This window comes from Primulina huaijiensis, chromosome 3 (genome assembly GCF_012295235.1).
Source record: "Primulina huaijiensis isolate GDHJ02 chromosome 3, ASM1229523v2, whole genome shotgun sequence".
NCBI classification, from domain to species: Eukaryota; Viridiplantae; Streptophyta; class Magnoliopsida; order Lamiales; family Gesneriaceae; genus Primulina; species Primulina huaijiensis.
In genome coordinates, this window is record NC_133308.1 from 2,337,868 (window position 1) to 2,359,293 (window position 21,426).

A 21,426-nucleotide genomic window follows, 5' to 3' on the forward strand; every position below is an offset into this window, starting at 1 on the left:
AATTTTTTGAAGTTCCAAATTTTAGTTTTGATGGTGTTAGACCAAATTTAATTATTCAATTCATTATTGAAATTCAAATTAATTATAAAGGTTCAATCTTGTTATACACTCCAAAAAAATCTATAAATAAGAGAGAATTCTTATTATTCAAATGGCTCGTGATTTTGTGCTCAAATTTTTTAGCTCTCAAATAACACTTTTAAATTATTTTCTAACTTGAGCTTCGGAATGTCTACTTCGAATAAACCCCGACAATTCTAACGTTTGTTTGCAACGCAAATGATAACTCATAAAGATTTCTCTGGACCAGCTACTTGGATTCGTTTACGAACAAGTTGTAGTACTCTTCTACTATGACTTGGATCCGTTTACACACGGGCATAGTAGTCGACAAACATCTTCAAAACTCTCTTTTTTTATTTTACGAAATTGAAAAGTATATCCAAGAACAAGCCGCGAATGTTTTTTCGGATGAAACAAATATTTTGAAGCGAAAATGCTCAACTTCCGAGATGCTTCCTTTCCCCTTCGACTTTGGCTTTAATGTGACCCTCCCATAGGCCCCACTTCACCCTTTCGTCTTCTTTTCCTTTTTCTTCTTCTTTGTAGCACAACGAACCTTTAATCAAGTAGGAAAGTATCGGGTTATTGCATAGAATTGAAGCCCCGTCAATGGCAGATAACGGCGAGGAGAAACTGATAGCTATAGCTCGCCAGATAGCCAAGTCTCTTGGCCGTACGGAAACCATGACTGACGATATCATTAAGATATTTTCCAACTTCGATGGAAGATTGCGTGAGAAGCTGACGGAAAAGCTCTCCGAAGACGATGTAGAACGAATCCTCAACTCTCTTGACCGTCAGATCTCCAGTTTTATCTCCTCGGACCGACCCATATGGTCCAACTCTGCTGATTCTTCCGCTTTCCTTGATTCTGTCGACCAGTTAATTGCCTTCATCCGTGATTGGACACCTTTAGCCGATGACAAGAACATATCCTCTTACCTCGATCGCGCCGAGGATCTACTTCAGCAATCCATGTTCCGCTTGGAAGATGAGTTCAGAATCCTCGCCGAACGCGGCGCCGACTCATTCGACTTGGCTCGCGGCGACTCAGCTCATCATCAAGATTACTCCGACGACGAAGATGATGTTTCTCTGGAAGATGACGACAATTTCATTCCCGTGGCGCAGCAGGTCACGGATTACGACATAATAATCGACGCGCTTCCGGCGGGTACTATAGGAGACTTGCATGACATCGCGAAGAGGATGGTGGTGGCGGGGTACGTGAAGGAATGCTCCCACGTGTACAGCACCTACCGGAGGGAATTCTTGGAGGAGAGCTTTTCTAGACTGGGTCTGCAGAAGCTGAGCATCGACGAGGTTCAGAAAATGCAGTGGGCGCAGCTGGAAGATGAAATCGAGAAATGGGTCAAAGCCATTAATGTTGCTCTCCGGATTCTTTTTCCGAGCGAGCGCCGCCTATGTGATCGCATTTTCTTGGGGTTCTCCTCCGCTGCGGACTTTTCGTTCATGGAGGTGTGCAGAGGTTCTACAATTCAGCTCCTGAACTTTGCGGATGCTGTGGCTATAGGGAGTCGGGCACCTGAGAGGTTGTTCAAGGTGTTGGATGTTTATGAATCTGTGAGGGACTTGATGCCTGAATTTGAGTTGATTTTTTCTGATCAGTACGGTATAATTTTAAGAAATGAAGCCATCACTATCTGGAAAAGACTAGGGGAAGCTATCAGAGGTGTGTTTATGGAGTTGGAAAATTTGATCCGTCGGGACCCGGCTAAGGCTGCTGTTCCTGGCGGTGGAGTGCATCCCATGACTCGATACGTGATGAATTATCTCCGTGCTGCATGCCGATCTCGGCGGACCTTAGAACAGATTTTCGAGGAAAGTGTCGGGCCTCAGAGTGGCAATTTTGATTACAGGAAAGGGGACAATAGGGCTTTGTCATCGTCTTCAAGTCTAGCTGTTCGAATGGAATGGATTATGGAGTTTTTGGAGAGTAACCTAGAGGCTAAGTCCAAGATTTACCGGGACAACACATTGAGTTCTGTATTTATGATGAACAATAGTAGGTATATCGTACAGAAGGTGAAAGATAATGACTTGGGGACACTCTTAGGCGATGATTGGACAAGGAAACATGAGGCGAAAATAAAGCAATATCATGTGAACTATCAAAGAGGAACATGGAGCAAAGTTTTGGCTGTTCTTAAGATTGATAGTAACTCTCTGTCACCTGTAGCACCCAAGAGCTTAGGAGATAAGCTGAAGTTATTCAACACATACTTTGAGGGGATATGCAATGCTCAGTCGACATGGGTAATCGTGGATGATCATTTGGGAGAGGAGTTGAGGGCTTCGATTCGTGGGAGTTTAATCCCGGCATATCAGAATTTTATAGGAAGATTGCAGGCCGTAGTTGATTTTGGGAAAAATGGAGATAGATATATTAGGTATAGTACGGAGGATATTGAGGCTCATATTCGTGTGTTGTTTCAAGGTAGTGGCGGTGGAAGAAGATGAGACCAAAGCAAGTAAGCTCGTATTGTAGTTTGTTGCTTCGAAACTATATGTTTGAGTGTATTGTGTTAATTGATATGCTTGTCTGTTATATGTGAATTCATTAATTGAAATGTATATTTTTGCTATAGGATATTGTCGTTCCTTTCACCTGGATTGATGCTTCTTTGAGTTGTTGTAGAAATATAGTGAATTCAGAAAGCGAGACATGGAGGGATTATGCTGTTCCATCATAAAAACATATATCCGTAGCATGATTCAGATAACTAAATTTCTATTAAACTCCCTTTTTAAATTATTTTTGACCATATCTGGAAATAGATTGATGATTAAAATTGAAATGTGATTTTAGAACATATTCTTTGATTTTGAACAATTAATCCAATGATAGGTATAGTTGGCTGTTGAATCCAAGAAAATGTCAATTCAGTCTTCAAATGCTAAAGCTGGAGGAACTTTTCTATTCATCATAAGTTGATGGTTTATGCACTAAATAAGTTTGCTAAACTAGCCGAAATTTTTGTGATCTGAATGTGCTCTTGACAGTTGATTGATCACTTGTACCTCTATTCTGCGGATTCTTGAGGATTTCCGATTGTCACTGTTTTTCCATTTATATGCGGCGATGTGCATCTGATTCCCCATCAGGACCTCCCAAGATCGACGCTAGGATTGTGCTTTTTTCGTTTGAACTATTAGTGTATTTCTTGCCCTTATCCTTAGGATGCTTGCTGAGCCATCATCGGAACTGGATAGGTGACATTTCTGAATTTATCGTAGCTGATGGAAGTTGATATTAGGAGCAGAACTATCTGTTTTTCATCTTAATTGGGACTGTACATATATCCCTAAGCTATAGAATATTTGGGTGAAGATATATTATCGCATCACATATCTGATTGAGTTTTAGCATATGAATCAATCTGTAAGTATATGCCATGAACTCTTGTATCAACTCAAGTTGGTTTTTTTTGGTTTAACAGGGAGGAATGCAAAAATAGTTACAGGTGGATTCCTCGCATACAATCACACTTGAATGAATCTTGATTAACCTAAAGTTGAGATAGAACTTGTGTGCATGGCAGTGCCTCTAACATAAACCCTTTCATGTATCTCCAAGAATCTAAAGAAGATTGTTTGATTGATACATGCCACTTCATGTCTTGCCATTAATTTTTGTTCGTACATATAAATCAGTGCACTTTTTAAAAGTCAAAGCATTAAATGCATAGGCATTTATGTGGGCTAACAGATTTACAATCAATGCGTGTCACCATTTTGGACCCTTTGGTACTTTTCTAGATGTAGATAGATAACGTTTAATTGATTATTCAATCAATCAAATTGAATATAACCAAAAAAAAAAAAAAACGATTTAGAGAACATACGCGTGTTACTAAGAGAATGTGTGTTTGATACCGTGGAGTAAATGATTGTTTGTATCAATCCAAAGCTCCAAAAGGGTTTTATGAGAGTTAAAGGTCCGTTGAGAGTCTCGTGGCTATGTTATAATAAATCCGAACACTTGACTGACTCGGATCGACTTCTAGATCATAATTGTTCTTGTAAAGAACTAAAGAAAAGAGAAAAGTGGGAAATAAAAAAAAGATAAACAAACGTGAGTTTGATTCTTTGTCAACAACTTTTCGTAAAGAATCTCTTACACATAGATTGTTAAGTGTATTTTATTTAACTAGTGTGACTTGTAAATCAGTGTATTAGTTCAAAAGTTTATTCCCCACGCATCAAAAGACAACGATCTTATAAAAAATATATATACTAAGAGAATGATTCATCAATCGGCTCAATCGATCAAATTATATAACACCACCAAAAATGAAAGCATGTGGTCCAAATTAGTTTTAATTCATGACACGTAGAGAATAATAATGCCATTTTTTTTTAAAAAAAAATTTAAATATCGTTTGCTTTGCCTCTACAGGGGCTGGCGATTGGACAAATTTTTATTTGTTATCAATTGGATGTTGAAAGAAGAAATCACTTCAAGATTAGTAAATAAAAAATTGAAGATCGCATCCATCGATCCCAGCTAAATCATGATTGGTCTCCCGACGGTGAAAGAGAAAATTTTGATTATTTCAATTTGGGAACCACGTAATATTTTATGTATAATATATACAATTTATTATTGTTGGTTTGCTAAAATAAAACTACCAATTTTGTTTTGAAATCAAATCCATTTTATAACTAGCATTGCCTCTGCCTTCTATGCCACTAAAGACGATTTTTCCCTTGTTTTTTTTTTTTACCTTCGCTTTTGGAGAGTAGTTGCAATTAAATTGGTCTTTTAGTTAAAGTGGTTAAATTGAAAGGAAAAAACTTGTGTGAGACGATCTCACAGGTCGTATTTTGTGAGACGGATATCTTATTTGTACTTTTTATGCTAAGAATATTACTTTTATTGTGAATATCGGTAGGGTTGACCCGTCTCATATATAAAGATTCATGAGACTGTCTCACAAGAGGCCTACCCAAATTGAATTATGGCCTAAAATTTCGTTTAACTTATGAAAAAATATCATTTTTTTATAATTGATCGGCGATCGTTGCAATTCCAAACATACATATTATTATTGAATCCCTAAATGCAAATGTCACAAGAAAGAGGAAAAATGACCACTTTACATTTGATAATTTGAACCACAGATGTCAACTCTTTCAATACTATCCACAAAGAGAAGAAAAAATAATACTTCAAAGGGCCACACACAACTATTAAAGTGAACCCAAAAAGGTCGAAATCACTCGTCAATCCTCGGATATGCTGTGCAGATTAGGCCTCCACACCCCGACACTGGTTTTCTGTTTACGGGAAGATCGCTTCTCCGTTTTCTTTGAAAATTCACGCGAATCGTCGCCGATAATTCTCTCTTTTTTACTACTCTTCCCGCTGTTGCCAAATGCCGCCTTCTTGTTCTTGACATTCGCGGGAAAAGAAGATGAAGGTATCAGGAAGTAAATGGCGCCCCGTTTGAGCTCGGAGTCGGGAGACATGATCAAGATCCGACGACCCACGTCCTGGGAACTGGGCTTGGTCAGGACGTGATTCGGGTTGTTCTTCAGCACCTGCGCCGCCGTGGCTGGACCCGACAACTCCTCCACGTACCCGTTCAAGTGAACTATCCGGATCAAGTCCAGTGCCCCGAACGGAAGGACGCAAGCCAAACAACACCTTAAGCTATTTCCCATTATTAGAATCCCAATTCACACATGGATTTGGTGAAATCCAACAGCAAAAATATAATCTTTATTTTTACAAGAGTTCCAATGTGAATGTGGATTGGAGTTTATATAGGGATGAGAGAGATTTAAGATAATATTTATTTAGAGTAATCATTGATTTTTGAATTTCTAATTAAATATGAGGTTAGATGTTCTAACGCGAAATTGGCCTTCAGTCTTCAGTCGACGTTTTTTTTTTGTTTTCAATCCGTGGGTACTTTTTTTGTACCACATTTCCACATGAAATATACCACATTTCCACATGAAGTGTACCACAATTTGTATGACGTAGTACCACAATTTTGTGGGTAGGAAGTGAACCCAAAGAAATGTTTTGATTGAGTATTTTTCACCAACTTCTTCATGTTCTAAATTGCCTTTTTGTATTATTATTTTGTTATTGATTAAATATATAATTATTCATGCTTAAGTTGTTTGTTCTCCTGTATTTATATTCGTGAAATCGATTGATTCGATATAAATTTACAAGATATTTTTGGCATAAAAAAGTATTTTTTTTCATGAACCATATCATAATGAAAATTAATCTCACAAAATTAACTCGTGAAACTTGAGTTTTTTTATTATTCATCTGTTGAAGTTTTAATTAACATGTTAGGGCAGATGATCATGAGCAAATCGAGGTTAATATTCCTTAACTAATGCACGGCTAAATAACGTCTGAATATGTACAATTGATTTTATGCTAATTTTATATTTTTCGGCATACTAAACGGTACTATTATAATTGATTTTTGTGTATTTCAAAGGAAAACTCTCTATCCTATATATATTGGTAGATTTTTACTTAACATATGAAGTATATGTATTCACGCATTTTTTTTACCTCAAATACTGTGCGAGACGATGAAGTTCTCACGTATTAATTTTATGAGCTCTTATTCGATTGGATTAATAAATAAATATTATTTTTTATGTCAAAAAATATTAATTATCACTTTATATTTAGATCAAATCGACCCAACTCATCAATTTTTTATAACCTTTTTTCAATAGCAAAACAAATTTATAAGTCAAATACTTCAACTTGTTTCATTTAGAGACAAAGCGATCGTGTGTTATTTTGTGTATATTTCATTTGATATCAAGATAACAAATTCATAACGAATGTCATATTCGAGGTTCAATAACAACTTAACACTCGCATGACTTAAAAAAAAAGAAAAAAGAATTGAGTATGTTCTAATAAGGTCATTATGCATATGATTCCAATATTATTTGATTTAATTATGGTATATAATAGACATTCAAATGTTTTCATACACGAACAATCTCAATAATTTTACTTAAATCTGTTGCCTTTCAATTTTTTTTTGGCTAAAATGGGTCAAATTAACCGAGTTGTTGACTTTTTAATTTAATTTCCCTCAAAGACCACCTTAAATGCAATTGATTGTGATGGGCATAAAGTTAAATCATTTTTTAATGACATAAGAATTCACGGTGGATATCCTGCAACATACACATTATAAACTCACAAACGAATGCAATAGTTTGTAAATTAAGTTAATAACATAAATCACAATAGTCAAACACGACTTACACAAAAAAAATTTATTAGAGAAAATCAAATTCTTAATCATTAATTAATATATTGAAACTAAAGTTAATCACCTATTGGTCTTTATGACAGTAGATTCCAATTATAATTTTCTGCATATTTTAATTCGTGCAGTTCCAAAGCTTACAGCTGTATTTAATATAGGCTTTTTTTTTATTGCTAATAACCCTTTCCTTCATAATAAATTGCATATACCGACGCGCAAACACATACTTTATAACTAACATTTAAGTTTGAATTTTCAAAATGCCCGAAAAAACTTGTGCAGTAGACATGTCAAAACAAGTTTTGACGGAATAGAAAAATATCAACTCGATTCACTTATTTTAAGTAATTGGCCGAACAAAACAGAAACGAATAGCCAATTTTATGTCTAATTTTAGTGGATAGAGCGAGTTGATCTGCAATGCACCATTTTGAGAAATTGTTAATCAATCCACATATGTTAACATATGACGAAACCGACTTAACTTTTTAATGATAATCGTGGTAGATTTCAAATACAACCGAGATAAATATTTTTTGAAATTCACCACTCAAATGTTTTGTCGAATCAAATATCTTTTTCCAAATCAAATCCAACAATTCAAATAGTATTATGTATGTATAGATGTGTATTTTTTTTTAGGTGAAAAGAATAATAATAGTATAATAAGAGGTGATATATATGGCTGGCTGCTTCAATCCTTCGCTCTTCTCCCAACAAATTTATTCTTTTTTGTCTTCACCTATTTATCTATTTATTTTTTACTCCTGTTTGGCATCGCGAATCCAGGAAGGGTTTTGTCCCAGAATCTGACAATCGGTATTTAACTGGAAACAATTGTAATTATATATATATATATATATATATATATAATTGCTGATATATTAGTGCATTAACTTCTTTGGTATGTACATATATATTATTTATTACAAAATTAGTTATATTTTATGTGAGATTTGTAAGTAACCAAACTAATATATGAAGGTGAAATAATTCCTAGTTTTTATGATAATAATATTTCACAAGTAGTAATAAATAAAACATGATAAAAAAAATCTATATATATGTAAATACAACGGAAACAATTGAAATTAACCTTTGAAAAATCATATAATTTGGCCCCGACAATTGATTTTTGAGATATGTTTTATTATAATTGATCAAAAATAATAATAATTGATGGAACGAAGCTTCCTCGCGGTTTCTTGGTCGTTATTTACTATAAGTAATTATTAATTATCAGTTAAATCTTGTGCCAATTAATACTATCCAACACATGCAATTGTGATTTCGAGGAATCCCATGAGTTATTTTAATAAAGCTTAGATCTTAATACAGATATATATACACCAATTAATTATTCACTAATTGAACGGTCTTTTTAGAATATAACTAAAGTCTCATATTGAAATATTAAGAGAAAGATCGTGAGTCAATATAAGTAACAAAATATTTTCATTGACATGAAGCTTTTCGAGTAAATACCGAAAGCAAATATATGAGAATTTAGACTCAAAATAGACAATATCATACCATTGTGGAGATACACGACTTCTATGTAGAACATTTCTAGCTTAATTATAATTATCAACTAATCATAATTTGTCAATTATCATTACGATTTGGATTTTATTACTCCATGTAATAGTACCGACTACAATCCGTACTCATGTCTGCAGACGATGGATCAAAAAATTTAATAAGACGATATGTTTCGGACACAAAAAAATAAATAAATACATAATTCGACAAAAAAAAATTAATATGCAATTTTTTTTTCCTAAATTTTAGTTATACTCTAGAACAAGCAAATGTTTTTTTTCAATTGAAAAAAAAAATTTGCTTGTTCTAGAGTATAACTAAAATTTACACCAATTATTTGAAATTTTAGAATAATTTGATAATTTAAAGTGTTGTTTTTTCTTTTCTTGGAATGATCATGTGTAAGTATAGTAACTTAAACCACAAATTTTGTCCCTATATACGATAATGCTTGCAAACGTGCGGGTAGCATGGGCAGAGTCACGTGGTTTGGGAAGCTCAAATTAACGTGTGATATTCTAAATTAATAGAGGTACATTTTGTCGATTTGATTAGCAGTTAAAAAAATAATAATGAAAAATTAAACCAATCAAACTTTTATTTAAAAATTGAATTAATCGAATCAAAGAAATAAGGGATAATGTTGTCTGGTAGGAAGAAATGAGTTGGTGAAAGGGAAGAAACTCTTGTCCTATATTATGAATGTGGATTGATTAACTTGTTTGAAGTTGAGTGGTGGTCTTCCTCTTTATCGATTAATTTGTTTTTAATCTTTTCTACATAACGTATTCTAAAATATAAATTTTTTAGTTATCGTCTCAAAAAATTAATTCGTTATATTGATTGAATATATAGAGTCTTTCATATTATCGTTGGACTTAGAGCATTTGGCTTATTAAGTTTGTTCTTTTTCAATGAGAAATCGGACAAGTAAGGCCTAGATAAGTGGATGGTATGTGAAAAATGTACACATAGGTGAACTTATATAGAGTTACACTTTGTGGAGGTGTAAGAAAGATTGGTCAAGAGGTTCTCTCTCGCGCACGTCGGTGCAGGGGTGGTGCAAATCTTGGGCCGATTTACAATTAAAAAAAGCTTGACTTGTGTGCAAGCATACGAGTGCGACATGTGTGCGTCAAATGTCGGACCGATGATAGGCTCATAATAGTTGCATTTTTTGTTGTCATGTCTCTCGTTGTTACCACTTCCAACGTGCTAAATTGACACATTTTTGTGTGATTTTATTGTAGGAGGAAGTTTTCTGCTCTCGCGATAAATCTGGACTAAAAAGGGTGATTTTATATCACATTAAAGTTGTCAATATGATCTTAGGGGAAGAAGTTGATCATAAAAATTCAGAAGATGTTTTTGGATAAGGCGTGATCACGCCTTGTGACAATTCCTTGGCTGCCTAGTGAGATAAGGAATTTTTATATCAAGGAAGAAATACAAGATAGAGTTTTTTCCATAAAAAAACTCTATATTATTGGAAGATATTTTCTCAGTATCTTTTAATTTTAGGGATTAGGATTTATTTTAGGTTATTAGTCTTTTATGTTTTAGAACCCAATCTTTCTTTTGATAACCTACACCACAATTCACGTGAAAGAGGAGGCAAAATCAGATTTTCTAGAATCTCACACACAATTTCCCTCCCCCAATCTCACGTAACAGAAGAATCAAGGAGGCGGCATCAAGGATTCTTTTTTTTTTTTTTGCAATCTCCAACAACTCACGTGAAGAGCAAAAGAAAAGCGCAAGGATTTTCTCTCAACTTCTCTCCACACCTTTAGGCTAAGTTTTATTTTTGATTCAAGGGATATTTTTACTATTTCGATTTATCATTGTGAGGCTTTTCGCACTTTAATTTAATATTTGTGTTTTGTTCAAGTATTCGTTGATTTCTGATTTTATTTATATGAATGTTATACGTCAATTAATCTGACAATTTAATTTGATGTATGATTTTTTAATGCTAACCATGAATTCAGTGATCCGTAATTGTCATGAACGATTGGTACGTGAGTAGCAATAGGTTAGATGTGTTGTGCTATCATAACATGTGTAATCTAAATAAATCGACGGAACTAGATCTCTCAATTGCAGCTATCTCGGTTGTTAGATTTTAGGATTAACTGTTTTCACGAAACTAAAATGCTATCTTTAATTAATATGGAACGCTATCGTGCCCAGTTGATTATTGGTAAGTTTTGACTGGATGCTGGGTTTGGTCAATTAATTTAGGAAAACACAAGAAGTTTAGTGGCTATCCCTATAATTCTAAGGATAATTGCTTGTAATTGCATGAATAAATAATATGTTAGCCGATGAACAGTGATATAATTGAATAGTGAAAATCCCTTGAATCAGAGTTTGGTAATTTAATTCTCGTTTAGTTTTGTTATTTTCTTCTTGCATGTTAAATTAATTATAGTATTTTATTAGTTTTTATCAAACAAACCCCCCGTTCATTTACATTATGCTCGAAAGAAATAAATCTCTCGTTCCCTGTGGATTCGACCCTGCTCATCATTACACTAATTTTACTTAGAGAGTAGGAATTTAAGTTTGGTGGGTCAACGACAGCACACCAACCGATCAAGGCATAATTTCCCACCAAGGTTCACATGGCTTTTGCTATTTTTTATTTTCGAAAATTCTATTATGGATGACCTTCAATCTGCCTGACTCTCCATATGGCATGCCTGTTGGTGCTCCAGCTGGACTGACTTTTGGTGCTCTAGCTAGACCGACCTTTGGCCTTTCGGATGGCCAGAAGTGACTGTCCATATGAAACCCGAGTGTCTATAGCCTCAAGTCCTTCAGAAGTACTAACACACTCTCCTGCATTCTCGTTCCTTCAGCACGCTTCTTTGTTGTCTCGGCTGCTGCTCCTCTACCATCGTGATAAAGTTCAAATACCTTTCAGTTCGTCGTTGTTATGTCTCGTGCTAGGTTAACTCTAGTTTTCTGTTGTATCCTGAGAAACAGACGTCTAAGTACATCCTCGAAGCACATACTGGAGAGGAAATATCTGTTTTAAAGATAATGTACTTCGTACAGATCTCGGTTTGTATCATTTCAAGATTTTCGCTATTGTTTCGCTGTTGTTTTTTTTAAAAGCTCTCTGTACTATATCATTCGATATATTGTGTAACAATTATCACTGTGAATTTGATCCAAAATATTACATGGTCGATGTCATTTGAAATTTAACATCGTCAAATATTGTTATCGATATGAATCTAAAATTTGGGCCAAAATGGCATGTGTAAATTGACGGCATCCATATTTTATGGGGTTGATCATTTGGGTAAGAGAATTCATAGTTCAGATACAACTCGAATCCAACATATATAAATCGGATGAGAATTCATGCAATAAGTCTACGTAAAAGTGAAAATTCCACAAGCGTTTTACTTGGTTAAGGTTTTTTCTTTTTTTTTAAGCAAGGACACCGTAGATTTTCTGGACGAAATCTTTCCAATACTCAAGTCAGAGTCTCTTGTATAATTTTAAATTAAAAAAATATTATAACTTTTTTTGAACATAATCGATATCCCAAAAATATTTAAGTATATAGATGATTTATTACTCATCTGATATCATGTTCTTAATTCTGGGACGAGATATCGGGTTCGAAACTCAATTCTAATAAGTATTTTCTACTATATATATTCTTGAATTTTATATAACGCGACCTATATTTATCTCAATATTCAGTTGGACGAAATACAAGTTCATGAAACATAATTAAAAAAAAAAAAAAGAATCAAATCCTTTCTATGTTCCCTCGTCTCCTTGGTAGATACATCTAATTATAATCATGGAAAAATCTACAAAATGTTTATATTTCTCAGTTCGCAAACTCGTAAAAGTCAAATAATACCGCCAAATAAATAATAACAATTAAAACAATAATTCATATCAAATCATCTCACTGGTTAATTTTATAACACGAATAACCTATACTATCCGATCCGATATGTGTCAAATATTATTTTTGATTTCAAATATTGAGAATTTTTGAAAATTTTCTCCGCATCTTCTGTTCTAAGTAATTATAACCTACTAGTAACTCAGTAGATATGAATTCGGGACTCGAAACTAAAAATTTAAAGTTTTAATATAAAAAACAAGAAATTCTTCATCAATAAAACTCGAAATATGATGGTTATTCAAACCTGTTACGTTAGCCATATCTTTTAATGCAGTCGGTGAATTAGTCAAAAGGTTGCTTTAGTTCAGACGCCATGGCGTATGCGCCAAGCAGTCCCATGCCTCTAGAAGATTTGACACATTCAAAGCAACTATTGCACAAAATGATGTCATCTTTTTTTAAAACTTTTTTTTTTTGTTTGAGTAGACAAAATGACATCTTCTTGGTTCACAAAGATTTGTTGATTTTCTTTTAATATAATTTTAGACTTGATTACATTATAATATAGCACAAATTGCATTTTCATCCCTGTTAAAGATAAAAAAAAATGTAAAAAAAAAAAAAAAAACTCTTTTATATAAGATTAAAGATTAAAAAAATCATTAATTTGGTACAGGAGAGTTACGTGTTTTTTTGGCGTTTTCGAAATGGAGCTTGATGCTATTTTCCCTAAAAATATATTGTACCTTATGCATCTTGCATAAAGGTATAATATTTACGATAAGCCTGTATTTTGTTGATTTTATTAAAAAAATATTGAATAATGCTAAAAATACAACAAATATATTGTACATAAATATTTATTATAATTATATCGTGAAATTTTATATTGAATTTATCGCGATAATCTAATAAATGAAATTTTTTTATTATAAGAATTATTATTCAAATTTAATTGTATTTGAACTCATCTATCCGATCAACAATTTATAATTCCCATGATGTAAACCAAAATATATGGAAAACAGCTGTTATTCTTCTTACAAAAATAAACAAATGGAAAATTGTACAACTACTAAAAAACCCATCATAAATCCTAATCAAGGACACCACAAAACAACACGAAAGTCCCCCGGAGCCTATGATCCTGTTGGTGTCTGAATTTATACGTCAAATACGTGGACAATGGACAAAGTGATGGAACCAAAAGTTCTACTCAAAGATGAAAACAAAAAATTTATTGTGCCAAAAAAAAATCAAATTTTTGTGTGTTTATGCATGTAAAAATATACAAATTTACAATAAATTTATCAGTTAATTATGGCACCAGCACGACATAACTTGTTCAAGATAGAAATGAATCGAGGAAAATGTCGTCTCTCGGCTCATCCTTAGCTCTAGAAAACAATGTATTGTCCTGCAAAAGATCGATACCGGAACCCATTGAATTCCCGAATCCTGAATATCTAAAGCTCCTGGAAGGACTCGGCAGCATCTCCAAGGTAAAAGGTGCCTCAGCGTCGACCGCAGTACCACCGCCTACTGGCAAAGCCACTGCCATGGCTACATTATTGCTAGGATTATAAGGGACCGGCCTGCTAAGGGCATGGCTACCTCCGCCACGAGGAGCTGGGACATCGTGGTTGTGTCTCCCCTCGTACGTTGTTATCACGGATTTTGAGTCGTGTGAGGCTCGTTCCACGTGTTTTCTAACCGGACAGGCGGGACTAGTGCACTTGTAATAGCTCCTGGATTCGATCAAAGAAGACTGACAAGATTAGGCTACTTCGAAGATTAAGTCTGCCCTGATTCTCGATTAAATTTAAGGGTGATCTCGAAAGGAAGAAGAAAGAAAAGAAAATATTGAATTCTTACCTGGGATTGGGATTTCCCTTCACCACTTTCTGACCATACTTTCTCCATCTATAGCCATCAATTAGTATATCGATATCACTTTTAGTTTGAACTACGACTCTTGGTTCTCTCACCGTCTTACTCCCCATTCCACCAGCATTTTTACTTGCATTCTCACTTTTCCTGAATACACAAACAATATAGTCAATAATTCAGTCACATTGAGATATGTGGAAATGTATGCTTCTTTCTAAAAGAGATGCAAAAAGTTCGAGTTTAGTTTTTGCTTAAATACAAGTTTATTAGTATAATTGAAATTTACCATTTTTTCATATCAGGTTCATCTTCATCAAGCTCTACCCCACCATACTTTCTCTTATAGTCGAATTCATCATCCCCAACTGATACCGATGAGTTCTCAGGTGGAGTTGTAACCGAAGAATCCATTTTCCCTGCACCAACTGAACCATCTGACAGCTGCTCCGGTATCTCGTTTTGAGACTGAATCACCACGGAAGAAGCCGAAACAGTGGACGAACATGATGCCAAAGCAGACGATCTCCGAACGGACTGAGGCTTGGCATGATCATGAGAACCTTTGTAAACAATTTCGGTAATCTGTCCAGATAAAGATCTTTCCACTTTTTTCTTTGTGGGGCAATTGGGATGTGTACATTTGTAATAACTTCGAGGATTCTCACTTCCTTTCACTTGTTTCTGCCCGTATTTTCTCCAGTTATAACCGTCATCCAACCTCTTGTTCTCCGTTATCGACACTGATGATTCGTTGTATTGATCAATTTGCTGGGTTGGATTGAATTCGGAATTCAAGTTGTTGTTTTCTGGTTGTAAATTATCTTGTTTAGCAGGTTCTTGATAGTATTCCCATGCAATCAAACCCTATATATCCAGAATTGACCAATACGTACAGAGAATAGTTAGATTCATTCATTGGGAAAAAGATAAAGTAACAAAAGAAATTAAAAAAAAAAAGTCAATGAAGATGAAGTTCTAACATTGGAGACTGTATTTGGTTGAAAAGAGAAATCTGAGTAGTTCTGTTCTGGTTTAGTCTCCTGCTGATATATTCTGTGGGAATCACTCTTCCAATTGATATTCGGAAACTTTCCCGTTGTCGGAGAAGGTAAAATCTGCATAATAAACATTTCAAAAATCATCCTAAGAGTTAAGAATCCAATTTTAATGTGTGAGAAAAAACAAACTAAAGATTCTCTCTTTTTTCTTACATTAGAAGAAGCTAACAGAACCGGAGAATCAAGAAACTCAGTTGGGCTCATGCCGAAGTAGGAGAAAGGAGAGGCGGCTGAAGGAGACGATATGGGAAGAGAAGGAGGCGGCAGAGACTTAAACTTAGGCACCCCAGAACCTCTCCTGTCCCCCCCAATTTCCCTGTTCATGGCGGGGCCGGTGGTGGGTTGCTGGTGGTGGTCGGCGGCAAGAAGACTGGTGAAAGAGTTGGGAGAAGACATGAAAACTGAATACAATCCTGGATTTACAGAGGCTTGCAAGATTCCTGGAGAAGATGGATTGGGCATCACACACAGTGTCAGCGTGTGAAAATATATATGAATGTTTTGGAATTTGGATGATTCTTGATTGGTTTATGGGAAGAAGAAGGGGAAAAGGTGAAAATGTAGACGTATTTGCTTCTACATTTGTCTGAAAATTGTTGGGTTTGGCAATCTCTTTTCCCTCAAGTTCGGTTCTATACGGCTTCTAAGAAGCTTTGAAAACATTTTTTACCAATCAATTGAAATAAACACAAACGAAATAATTTCTTTCATACACTAGATTCGTAACTCAATAATCATTACAATTCATAAAATTACCAATATTTGATTTGAATCGATATCTTTTTCTCTATTAAAAAAACCATTCATAAATATAAATTAATTTAGCAAGGTTTAAAAGATTTACATAATAGATCACGCATGCAATAATAAATATGAATTACTGAGTATTTATCAAATGTCCGAGTTAGTGACGCAGACAAACATTTCATTAATGGTTGGAAGTTCGATCTAATTACCAACAGTCCAACACTATTTCGAACAAGTATATCATAATGAATTTTCTTAATACATTTTATTTGATTAACGTGATTAGTAGATTATTGTGTCAGAAAATATTTACCCAATATAAGAAAGATAACTACTACAAATGTTATCGCCATTAAAAAAAAATATCGAATACACGTCTAAGTCAAGCTCCACCTAGTTTTAGGTAGTTTGGGTAATTTGTTTTTGTTTTTTTTTATTATTCGACTATTTTACGATGACTCTTTCAAACTCCCTTTTTGTAGACATGAATCCTTATGAGAAACATTTTGAATGATTTTATTTTATAAAAACAATTCGAACAATAACATTTTTTTTATACAAAAATTGGCTAAAATATTATTTTCTTTTGTGGGCCATACAATAACATTTTTTTATACAAAAATTGGCTAAAATATTATTTTCTTTTGTGGGCCATTTTATTAGGAAAAATGGGATATACGATCGTCAAAGCTTGTGGCTTTGACTGAGATATGGACGTGATGAGAGAGGGGGCTGAGGCATCATGATCTTTACGCGTTTGGGTCACTCTCATTGGCCTCCTTGCACATCTTTCTTTTCCATTCCTAACAAAGTAAGGTATTTTAAATCAGTATATTATATTTTTAATCTAACATATCATTATTACGTGTATTAAAATATAATATCCAAATATGTATATATCTAATTTTTATAAGATAAATTACTTGTAGTTTGACAATCTCACTGATCACAACATTATTTTCACTTGATGGCTACAAGGTAAGAAAGTATTTGGTTCAAATCCATTCGACGTGTGTCGAAACGGTTTGGTTTGAGTTCAATAATCTACTAAAAGACCAATTGGCACCAATCTAGTTGATGTATGGGTTTAAGCTCGTGGGAGGGTGATGGGATATCAAAAGATCTAGCATGTAAGTTTATTTGATAGAGCCACGCATTATCTAGGTTCTACTCATGGAGCAATTGAAATTAGGTATGATACTTCCTCAAACATAACTTTTTATCATAGCCATCGAGCCAATTTCTTTTTGGAGTTAAATCGAGTCTATAATTTTCGTCATGATATTGCAGGTTAATTCTCCACCACCAAAATACACTACGCTACATTCAATATATGGGAACAAGGAAACAATCACGGTCCACGTTTCCAAAGAGAGGGTATGGAGACTCACCAGATCAAATCACAAGAAGTATCAGATCCAAAAGTTTCAATCTTAAAGATACAAAATTTACTCGTAAAGCTACTCTGTTACATTGAAACCCTGGGCTTACGTGACACGACAAGCAGAAGTAAAAGGTAGCATTCTGGCTGTTATAAAATACTTGGAACACTTATTTTTTGGCATAGGTGATGGCCATGGGATTCTGGGCAGTGATTTTAAATCCTTGAAGATCCTGCATGGCAACGGAAGACTGTGAATCGTCATCAAATTCTACAAAAGCAATACCTGGCTTTGCTTCGACCATTCGAACTTCTCTGAACCCAGGATACTGTTTGAAAAGCAATTCCAACATCATTATATTCGTCTCATATGGAAGATTCTGTATAAATAGTATGTGGTTGGGTTCCATCGCTGCTTCCTGTGTGACCGGCTTTCCTTCTCGAGAAGTAGCCTAAAAAAAAGACATGCGTTCTTCTTATAAATCAAGTCACAAAAGTCGGAAGTTTTGGAATAATTTATTATCAAGAACAGCTGTGAACAAAGAGCACAAGTAAGCTTGCATGTGCATAGAGTGTAAAGTGTTTTGTGCTGATTCTGAAGGGATTCAAAATGCCAAGTAAAGTTGGAGGAGTCCGTTTGGCTGATTGATTTCATGAGAAGGATCAATGATAGGACAAGCAACTGTTTGAAGAGTGGATAAATGAAAGCTTTTCATGAGTGATATGCATACATTCTCATGCAGAATACTTACAGCCGCCCCTCCATTATTGTCAAATCTTGGACCATTTGCATTGGCAGTTTGATGGCCTTCTTCAACTCTTCTCTTCCTCTCATCTGCTCACCCAAAACAGTAGTCACAATAAATATCAATGCAACCAAATCAGAATGCCATAAATATATTATTGTTTCCGAGTGAACTCAAACATATGCCCCACAATTCAAATGGCTGAACTCATGCATCCCTCTCTATGAACGTTGACTCCGACATTCGGCAGATGATGGTATGAAATTCAAAACGCATAGCAAAATGCAGCACATTGGTACTGAAGTAAACTTTTCACTGTTTTTCCATAAACAAGCCATGCATTATGATATATATATATGTGCCATAAATGCATCTTTAAACAATGTTAATCATTTTGCAGTTTTGTGTTTCAACAAAGCATATCAATTGAATCACTAAAAATTGCCCCCGGTTTTAAGAAATTAATCAACAAGCTCATCACCACACAACATGCATTTCTTTTCACACTTATGGTAACTCAAATTCTATAAATCATTTCTAAAGAGCGATATCAAACCTTACCAACTCACCGCTCCATTCCAAAGTTAATGGATGCAAAAACTACAAAAGCTACTTATTAATTTTCCATCTTAAATATAAAAGTAACTAGGTTTAAAAGAATACAGAGAAAAAACAGTAGGTGGGAGAGAGAAAGAGAATGACTGAGCTAGACTAAAGGTTTACCTCTTTCCTCTTGCTTCTTTTTCTTGTCATAGGTACCCTCTGCTTTAGCAATACAATCAGATTTTGTTTTTGCATATTGTATCCGCTGCATTGTAGATGACAGTTAGCAAGTCCAATCAAATTTATTTTGTCAGCTCAGGCAATACTATTAATAATGCACATACATCAGTGTAATGAATCTGCAAACAAATGTGTTCTCTATGAGTGACATCATCCTTTGTTCAATCGTATTCTTTCATATCAAAGTTATGGAAACGTATAAAATGAAATGAATAAGATCGCTACTATGTAAAAAAGTATCAAATAACTGTGAAAGATTTACATATACCAAAAAAGTATGAAACACCACTCAAGCATGACCAAATAAAATCAATTCTCTTTTTTTAAAAAAACAAAAAAGCATGGTAAAGCATGATAAATGGGGTTCCACATAAGCCATAAATTAGTCTGGAAACATAAGAAGATATAAAAATCCCACCTGCTCCGGGTGTCCTAGATCAGTTGTTTCTAGTTGGCAAAGGTCAAATAATATATTAATAAAATGTCTTCAATTGAACTCATTGAAAAGACTCAAGAATAAAGCACAAGAAACAAGAAAAATGGGCATGAACAGACCATGAAAAATCAAGCCTAAAAGTGAAATTCCAGTAGACATATTTAACAAAGATATTATGCAGAAAAAATTACTGGTATATGCTTTATACTCACTATAGGTTTATCATAGAAAGGGAAGTTCTGCATCTGTCGCAGTGCATTACTAGCAGCAGCCACTTCACTGAACACAACCCATGCCTGCCCTTGAAGCTTGGCAGTTTTCAGTGCAACGATGTCCAATATCCTCCCGTACTGTGAGAATAAGGCATAAAGAGATCTCTTCAATTCTGCCAAACCATAAAGACAGAGACATCAACCTCAGAATCCATAAACCTAGGATATATTAATAGCACAGTAATGACCATGTTAACGGAGCAATAACATGACTCAATGACAACAATCATGATGATGATGTCAAGATAACATACATTATGATCTGAACTAACAAGAAATTTCATTCCGAAATACAAAGCATACTTTGGATAAAAAAGTGCTCTTAACGCACCACTTCACCACAGGCCCGAGTTAGAAGGTAGAGCTAGCTAGTGGGCCATTTCAGGTCATTTTCTGTTCAGACGGTAACTGGTAACAACCAACTACAGCGGTAACTGGTAACAACCAACTTCAGGTAAATGAACATAAGCTGCATTGATCTTTTTACTTGCAGAGGGCAGTGAACAGTTCCCTCTTCAATGTTTCTCAATGCATTTGAGCCGGAGACCATGAGTTTCATAAGGGTCCAATTCAAATGTCGGAATGTAAAATCTATTTAAATCCGCAGCAGAGATAAAGTGAGTCCTAAGCCACAGACCCCAAGTTGGAGCACTAATCAATCGAGTTTCCCAATCAGAGGCGAGGATAAGAACATCGCCAGTTAAGAAAAACACACCCACGGAACATAATACAATGGATAAACACAATTTCCAAACTGAAAACAAACGCATAATCATTCACACTATAATTAAGCATAAAGCCAAAATTAAGAACTTGAAATAAAAAACAGACCTTCCTTCTTAACTTTCTCGTTGATATTCTTGATGTATATGGTTTGGTTGGGAGGTATATCGGATGTGAGCATCTTTTAGCCAGTAATGGACCTAATCAATCTCCTTTTGTGTGATTCAAATACGATTGTGTAAGCAACTGAGCCCTAGGAAGAAAAATTAGGGCAAAATATATTGTGGCCCAAAAATCCCTAAAATTCAGTTTTTAGTAATTAAATAAATGGGACCGAGATTTTTATCCCGGTTTTGTCATACGATTTGGGGCTCGCGAAGGGTTAAAAGCCAAATTAAAAATATTCCTAATAAAATATATTTTGCATGTGTATTTCTGATACGTTATACATATACATATATTTTAAATTCGTTTGGTTGATTCGGTTGTATTTGAATCGATGAATTTCAAATACATGAATATCAAATATATTTAAATATATTTTGTAGTTTTAGAAAAACAAGACTATAACTTAAAATTCACATATTCAATGTTTATATAACGTTTCATGTTAATT

At 34.4% G+C, this 21,426-nt stretch overlaps 4 protein-coding genes across 9 annotated transcripts; 1 reads left to right on the forward strand and 3 right to left on the reverse strand.

Moving 5' to 3' along the window:
• Window positions 1-468: 468 nt before the first annotated feature.
• Window positions 469-3,672, forward strand: LOC140972996 (exocyst complex component EXO70B1-like). Of its 6 annotated transcripts, none has more exons than XM_073435504.1 (2): window positions 469-2,555; window positions 3,525-3,672. In XM_073435504.1, the coding sequence occupies exon 1, from the start codon at window positions 673-675 to the stop codon at window positions 2,542-2,544; it is 1,872 nt and encodes a 623-aa protein (XP_073291605.1). In that variant the 5' UTR covers window positions 469-672; the 3' UTR covers window positions 2,545-2,555; window positions 3,525-3,672. The 6 variants fall into 6 exon arrangements, with proteins under 6 accessions (XP_073291605.1, XP_073291600.1, XP_073291602.1 ...); XM_073435499.1 differs by lacking the exon at window positions 3,525-3,672 and adding an exon at window positions 3,088-3,496; XM_073435501.1 differs by lacking the exon at window positions 3,525-3,672 and adding an exon at window positions 3,265-3,496.
• Window positions 3,673-5,310: 1,638 nt separating this feature from the next.
• On the reverse strand, window positions 5,311-5,751 carry LOC140974646 (uncharacterized). The gene has a single exon (XM_073438196.1). It carries the CDS (start codon window positions 5,749-5,751, stop codon window positions 5,311-5,313), a length of 441 nt encoding a protein of 146 aa, XP_073294297.1.
• Window positions 5,752-13,788: 8,037 nt separating this feature from the next.
• LOC140972998 (probable WRKY transcription factor 26) lies at window positions 13,789-16,352 on the reverse strand. The gene is made up of 5 exons (XM_073435505.1): window positions 15,876-16,352; window positions 15,645-15,779; window positions 14,951-15,528; window positions 14,650-14,811; window positions 13,789-14,522 (listed from the first exon to the last, which is right to left on the reverse strand). Exons 1-5 carry the CDS (start codon window positions 16,182-16,184, stop codon window positions 14,120-14,122), a joined length of 1,587 nt encoding a protein of 528 aa, XP_073291606.1. The 5' UTR covers window positions 16,185-16,352; the 3' UTR covers window positions 13,789-14,119.
• A 1,375-nt stretch (window positions 16,353-17,727) lies between these two features.
• LOC140972999 (U2 small nuclear ribonucleoprotein B'' 2-like) lies at window positions 17,728-21,119 on the reverse strand. The gene is made up of 5 exons (XM_073435506.1): window positions 20,919-21,119; window positions 20,028-20,200; window positions 19,320-19,404; window positions 18,603-18,685; window positions 17,728-18,302 (listed from the first exon to the last, which is right to left on the reverse strand). Exons 1-5 carry the CDS (start codon window positions 20,989-20,991, stop codon window positions 18,021-18,023), a joined length of 696 nt encoding a protein of 231 aa, XP_073291607.1. The 5' UTR covers window positions 20,992-21,119; the 3' UTR covers window positions 17,728-18,020.
• Between the last annotated feature and the right edge of the window lie 307 nt (window positions 21,120-21,426).

Coding starts and splice junctions, on each gene's coding strand:
- LOC140972996 (XM_073435504.1), top strand. CDS start 673: ATGGCAGATAACGGCGAGGAGAAACTGATAGCTATAGCTCGCCAGATA.
- LOC140972999 (XM_073435506.1), bottom strand. CDS start 20,991: ATGCTCACATCCGATATACCTCCCAACCAAACCATATACATCAAGAAT. Junction 20,201..20,918: donor CGAGAAAGTTAAGAAGGAAG/GTCTGTTTTTTA, acceptor ATGGTTTGGCAG/AATTGAAGAGATCTCTTTAT. Junction 18,303..18,602: donor ACAATAATGGAGGGGCGGCT/GTAAGTATTCTG, acceptor TCTTTTTTTTAG/GCTACTTCTCGAGAAGGAAA.
- LOC140974646 (XM_073438196.1), bottom strand. CDS start 5,751: ATGGGAAATAGCTTAAGGTGTTGTTTGGCTTGCGTCCTTCCGTTCGGG.
- LOC140972998 (XM_073435505.1), bottom strand. CDS start 16,184: ATGCCCAATCCATCTTCTCCAGGAATCTTGCAAGCCTCTGTAAATCCA. Junction 14,812..14,950: donor GAACCTGATATGAAAAAATG/GTAAATTTCAAT, acceptor TTGTGTATTCAG/GAAAAGTGAGAATGCAAGTA. Junction 14,523..14,649: donor AAGGGAAATCCCAATCCCAG/GTAAGAATTCAA, acceptor GATCGAATCCAG/GAGCTATTACAAGTGCACTA.